Source organism: Melanostigma gelatinosum, assembly GCF_949748355.1.
Source record: "Melanostigma gelatinosum genome assembly, chromosome: 4".
NCBI lineage: Eukaryota > Metazoa > Chordata > Actinopteri > Perciformes > Zoarcidae > Melanostigma > Melanostigma gelatinosum.
The window spans coordinates 20984001-20990349 of NC_136637.1; the positions used below are offsets into that span (position 1 = coordinate 20984001).

At 44.2% G+C, this 6349-nt stretch overlaps 1 protein-coding gene across 1 annotated transcript in view; it reads right to left on the reverse strand.

Moving 5' to 3' along the window:
- Positions 1 to 1370: 1370 nt before the first annotated feature.
- Positions 1371 to 6349, reverse strand: part of tnfaip8l1 (tumor necrosis factor, alpha-induced protein 8-like 1) — a 17443-nt gene continuing 12464 nt past the window's right edge. Inside the window, exons 2-3 of the mRNA XM_079266875.1 lie at positions 5396 to 5675; positions 1371 to 4590 (exon numbers count right to left, since the gene is read on the reverse strand). Of these exons, the coding sequence (XP_079123001.1) occupies positions 4302 to 4590; positions 5396 to 5667 (561 nt within the window). The 5' untranslated portion in view covers positions 5668 to 5675 and the 3' untranslated portion in view covers positions 1371 to 4301. The remainder of the gene's footprint in view (positions 4591 to 5395; positions 5676 to 6349) is intronic.

The following is a 6349-nucleotide window of genomic DNA, read 5'->3' on the forward strand; positions in this document are numbered from 1 at the left end:
CTTTTCAGCCTTGAACAACGCGTCAGTCAGGTACTCTCTGAGGACTAGACTGAGAGAGGACGAGAGAGAGACGTGGGGACACCAAGAAAGAGTCAAAGACAGACAGAGAAAAAGGGGAGAAAGACTTCTAACTTCCAAGCTGACTGTCATAGCTGTGCTTGCCAGAGGGGAGAGCACCTTCAAGCATACTGGATGAGTGACAATGTGGAGGGACTACAAAGCAAAGTAATACATAATAAGCAGCGCTCACTCTGCTCCTCTGCCAGCTAACCTACATGAGATTGGTGTTGAGAGACAAATTTGGAAGTGCATGAAAGGTCAGCATGGGCCTCTCCTTTAACACTCTGCACATATTCTAATAGGATTTAGAAAGCATGGACATAACTTAGATTGGGATGTTGGCCTCGACATATAGATTTCCATAGAAGTGAGGAACAAAAACAGACGATGTCATGACTAAATCAACACACGGCAAAATGTTTGACATACTGTAGGTAACCTCGGTTGTACTCGCGCAATAATTCATGCCGCTTCAGGTTATACACCTGCTTCTCGTTTATGCTGCGGAATAAATAAACAAATGCATATTTCTCTGCTGGTTTAGTTTGAAAAGTACAATAAAGAGATCATCGTCGAAGTAGTTGACTCATCTTTTGACTGCATTCCCAGTCCTGTTTCCCTCATTAGGCCCGAGAGGCATTTCCGCTGGCATCGATGACAAAAGAAATTCGAGAAATATGACTGTGTGATGTCGTACGAGTGCAGAGCATTGCCTGCTGTTTGAACACAATGCCCTGTGCTTTGTTTTGTAGCACCACCCAGAACTCAAACATCAGGGTGTTTGCACCCGTGTTGACAGACAGCCAGACTTCGCAGTGTTGGGCCAAAACCAACTGCCTGTATATCCTTGCAGGGATGGGCCGTGAAAGGTTTGTCCTTCCCAACAGGGTTATACGTGCAGACAGCCAAGCAGGTGAATCATTACTTTGTCGTAATTTATCCTAGAGTTAAGTATGAAGCTACGGCACCTCAGCTCAACTTAGTTCAGGTTTCAAGTCTGAACCGCATAGCATAGCTCCGTAATCTTTTCATTGAACACAAGCAGAAAGAGTAATGGGTCCTCTGCCCGCTTCCTCTCTTCAGCTCTCCCCTTCTTAGGATGCAGGACGGCTGCTTTGTAGTCACTTCATTATGTAGAAATGATAATTATGCCCCAGTGGAAGCTAGCTTCACCAAAATGTGTTAGAGCCCTCAGTCACATCCATTGATAATCACGTCGTGACTGTTATTTTCAGATTTTTAATTTTCAGTTAGTATTTGAGTGGGACACAGATGTTGGAAAGAAAACAAATTGTTTTTATTCTGCTTCAACCTCATACACAACGAGCCTAAAAATGGAAGACAGGCGGAAGTGAATCAGTAAAGTTGATGTTTTTGCTGAATTTGACATCAGTTAAGTCAAATAAGAGGAAGTCCACAGAGAGACAATGAGACGTGACTGTACTCACATCCCAGTTTAGTCATAACACTCTCTGACCTCGAGGGTGCACTCCCCGAAAAAAAAGAAGAAAAAAAACATGATTCACAGCCATTAAGATGATAATTGGGCTTTTGGTGCTGCAGTAGCCTTTCAAGTGTGCTGCAGGGAGGGTCTGCAGACGTGCTACAGGAAAAGTGCCAATGATGAAGTCAATGATGGATTAAACTCAAAACTGAATGCAGTGCTGCTAAAATTAAACTGCCGCTGGCTGTTTACGTTTCCAAAAACAGAAGCAAGAGCTCTTTCCATTTTACAAATTTCCTGTTCTTCCTTTGACCGCGTAGAGGACCTGCAGGAAGTGGAAAGACACGACCCACAGTGGAATTGTTTGTCAGTGGGATGGGTTTGTGTTTGCTTTCAAGGCTGCCCAACAACGCTGGGAGTAGGAGAGGGATTTGGCCGACTAAATCCAGGTCAGACATAATCAGATTACCCCCTGAAAATTACACAATCCAACATACTAATGGGAAGACGCTCGGTGCTTGATTGAGGGTAAAACACAAAAAGACAACTTTATTCTTCAAAAAAAAGTAAATTGTATTATATTTGTTACGTGTGGATACAATACAGAGACACAAAAACATCATATGTACATGAGTGAAATTAAAAACATTTCACAATAGTAAAAATGCAGCATGATAATGCTTCGTTTGAGCGCTTTAGTCAAATAAGTGGGGCTGTTGCAGAGGTTCGGTTGATTTCTACTTAGTGTGTCGCGGATTTTAAACCAAGGGAGATTTAAACTAACCCTGAGATGTGGAGGGATTGGAGAAAATGGCAACCACACACAATTAAAGTCAACTGGTTTTTTTGGGGGGAGGGGGACTTTACTAGCAGAAAGGGTTTACTTCAAAGCCTCCCAAAATGATGCAGTGAAAGTCAAGTGGGTCGAACAAAAGAGAACATACTTAGAGGAGTCATCCAAGAAGTAAAAAGGCGAAACCACAACAGCCACCATCTACGTCTTCATTATCACCGTTACCAGGGCGATAATTACCAAGCGCACACACCGCTTCCTGAAATGTTCCTCTGGAAAATAAAAAAAGACTGCATTTGGAGTAACATCAGTCTTCGTTTCTTTGGCAGAGCTGCTGTGGATGAAGTTAAAGTTTCAGCAATCCTATCTGGAAAAGCACAGCGCTTATTACACGGCTCAATTTCCAATTCTCTCACAGGTACGCACACAAACACACACACAGAATACAAAATGAGGCCGCAGCACAAAACAATCTCCCAGACAGACTCAGTGATACAAAAACACAGACAAAAAGGAAAGACAGCTTATTGTGAGAGCGTTCGGCAGGGATAGTGACTATTCATATTCTCCTTTAAAGAAACATCTTGCACGCCATTAAAATGACTTGCATTGCGCACACATAGATGCTCATCTCCATCACATTACATGAGGCTGCTGTCTGGTGAAATGGAAAGAGGCTGCTCGACAGAGACGGGCTCCGGGCCATTATACCGCCCCAGAACAGGGAGCTGTGATTACAGTGGGAGAGTACAATCAGGTACTGTGTTTGTCTCTGCTCTAATCTCTACACACTGCCCGGCCCTTTTCATAAACACAGCGCTGCGGTTTCTCGTCCATCCTTTCATCCGACTGCTCACGGGGAGCCTTTTTAGTTCAAATCTGTCAGAATTCAAACCAGAGTTTTAGTGTATTTTGGATAAACCCGAGGTAACGGCGATACAGCTGAAACACAGCTGACCCTGGGCTCCAACGTCTATTATGACGAGTAGTTCGTCTGTGATCGCTCTTTATTCCTCTCTGACAAAATGCCAGAGAAACCTTTGCGGCTGGTGCCGCTTCTCTGCTGCGATTATGACATTTATAGACACAAAGTTGGAGTTTTATTTTTTTCCCCCCCGAGCAGATGAGCCAGCAACACAGTCAACAATATGCAGCACAATCACATTCCTTCATGTTTATGGTCCCTCTATGACCTAAATACCTCATCTTTGTGGCGTGGCTATAAACCAGACGATAAAAAAAACACAAAAGAAACGGGGTTTATAGGTGCCTTCTAAACAAAAGGCCTGGCTTCTCTACAAAGTAAAGTTCAGTGCATGACGGTAAAAGCTGTATAATGCAGGCGCAGCAGGATTAATCAACTGCCGTGTTTCACATGGTTTCATTATTGCAGGAAAGTACAGTACAGCGCTTGTTCAGTATTGAGTGCAATACTAATTTTAGAAAAAAAATAAAAATAAAATTCACTTCTTCATTCATGGTTATTTGGAAGAGACAGAAATTCCCTTTCGGTCCTCCCCTGGTGCCCCCCCCCCCCCAAAACCATTTTGGTCCATTAAAAGCTGCTCACAGAGATATGACTGAAGGCCTGTGCCGGTAAGAGAGCAAGCAGAGTGCCCATGGAATGAAGACAAAAATGTGTGTTTCTTTTTCAAGGCACAGTTGTCAAGGCTCCTATCGCTGACTATACTGATAAGAGTGAGAAGTTTTACATTCAATAATAATAAAAAAAAAAAAACACATCAGCTGGGTTTTGTTTACTGTGGAATAACAAAGACAATCCGGCTGGAGAAGAAACAGACTTTGGACTAACTAGACGAGATACAAAACAAATTCAGTGTGACAGTAACGGCTGAAAGGCGCGCGCACACACACACACACACACACACACACACACACACAGAGCAACAAAAGAACAATAAAAATGTTAATGATTGTCACCTTTAAAAAATTAAAATCTTGCAAGGTGGTACATGAGGGGTGACGAGAGGTAAAGAGTGGAGGTCAGAGGTTCCCCTCGTCAAGCATCTTGTTGATCCCGTTACAGATCCTCTGCAGGTGGGCGCGATACACCTCGGAGGGCCCGTAGAGAGACGCCAGGAAGTCGCAGTCGGCGAAGTGATTGAACACGTGGTTGACTCTCGAGTGGCTCTTGGCTGTCAGGTGGCGTTTGATGGCCTGGTGTAGCAGCTCGCGACAATCATTCAAAATGGCGCTCATGACGCGGCGGTCAAAGGTGAACTCGATCTGGTGGAAACTGACTGCCGTCATGGCCAGAGTGTGGACTTTCTTCCTGTGAGACGAGAAGAGAGGCTGTCACTTTCTAAATTCTGACTGGAGCAGCAAAAGGAAGTAAAAATAGAAACTGCTGTCCTGTGACTTTCTTCAGAAAAGTTTCACAACTCCCCTCTATCAGCTCTAGTGTTGTCCTCCGCAGCGATGCATCTCTGTGCTAATACGTAATCGCCAGTCTCCATACTGTGCACTTGTGTCAGCTTCACATGCCTCCAAGCGGAGTTTTACTATTTTAGTGTAAAATATATAAACCGATGTAAAAGTCAATTTCCTTAATTTGCTCCCATCAGCATACAAAAATGTAATTGAGCTGCAGTTGTCCCCACTTGAAGCTCTCAACCAGAACAATGTGGGTTCTCAAGGCCTGTCCCCTTTCAATACGTAATGGAACAACAACTAAATATAAAGTAGGGTGTCACCGATGCACTTAATTCAAACCTTTTAGGAAATAGATAAAAAGATAAGTAAAAGACAAGAAGATACTTCCTTCATATCTAGACGCTGCACAGACATGCCGACTGACAACATGTTATCTGTCAAGCAATACTTCCAGGATGCAACTTCCTTAAACCACATTTGCGTACAGATCAAACAAACAAGATAAGCTTTATTGTTCGTAGGTGAACATCTGAACTTTGGAGATAGCTAGGCTAGCCGTTGCTTCCTGTCTCCAGGCCAAGCTAATTGCTACCTGGCTCTTGCCCTGTACTAAACGCACCTGCATGAGAGTGGTGTCGATCTTCTCATGGCAAAAGAAGGCAAAGAAACGTTGAAATATTCCTGTATTGCCTCTCGCTGCCTACCTGAAGTTGTCCACCAGGATCAGCTCCTCGCCGTTGAACTGGTTGTTTCTGTAGAGCACTCCCAGCTTCACCACCATCTTGATCAAGTTCTTGATGATCTTCTGGGACTCTTTGCGGTTGCGGGTGTACTCCTTTGTGACGCGGTACAGGTCGTCCAGCACCTCGCTGCTGGTGTCGTCGATGAAGAGATTGGCCATGCTCTTGGTGGCCATCTTGCTCATCAGCTTCTTCTGCGCCTGCAGGGCTAAGCTCTTGGTGCTGAAGGAGTCCATGGTCAAGTCTGGGGGGAGATGAGAAGGAGAGAAAAAAAAAAAGAATGTAATGGCTGGACACTGAGTGAAGGTGAGCAGGAGACACACAGTGCAGACTTATTCATCGCACTCATATTGCTTTATTTATGCACGATGTTGTTTCTGAGCTCGTGTGCCCAAGCAAGAGTGGCTCAGTGAAAGGCTGGCCCCTCATGAATAGTGAGGTTCACGGGGGCCACAGGCTTTCACCCCCCCCCGGATCTCTCCTATCAAATGAAGCAGGTCCACAGCACGCCTCATCAATACAGCAGCCGCATCTCAATGCGTTCTGCGGGTCACTGCTTCAGGTTTGTACAGTCGGGTTTTTTTGAAAAATGAAATGAATCTATTTTCCAGCGCACTCCTCTAACCTTCACGGCTCTGAAAGGGTAACCTGGGAGTATGCGGCAGGCAACAAAAGGATGCTTTCCCACAACTGCCCTCCAATGTCAGCGCAGGCGGAGTGAATGAAGACGAGGAGGAATTTTTCATTTTTGTTAGACACAGCCACCGTTTTTTTCAAATATTTTTTCGTAACACAATTAAACAAAAAGAACAAAAAAGCAATTCGTTTTTTATCATGAAACAGTTTTAACAGACTTAATTTTAGGGAGCTGGAAATTGGGCTGCGACTACCAATTATTTTCATTGACGTTGATAAGAA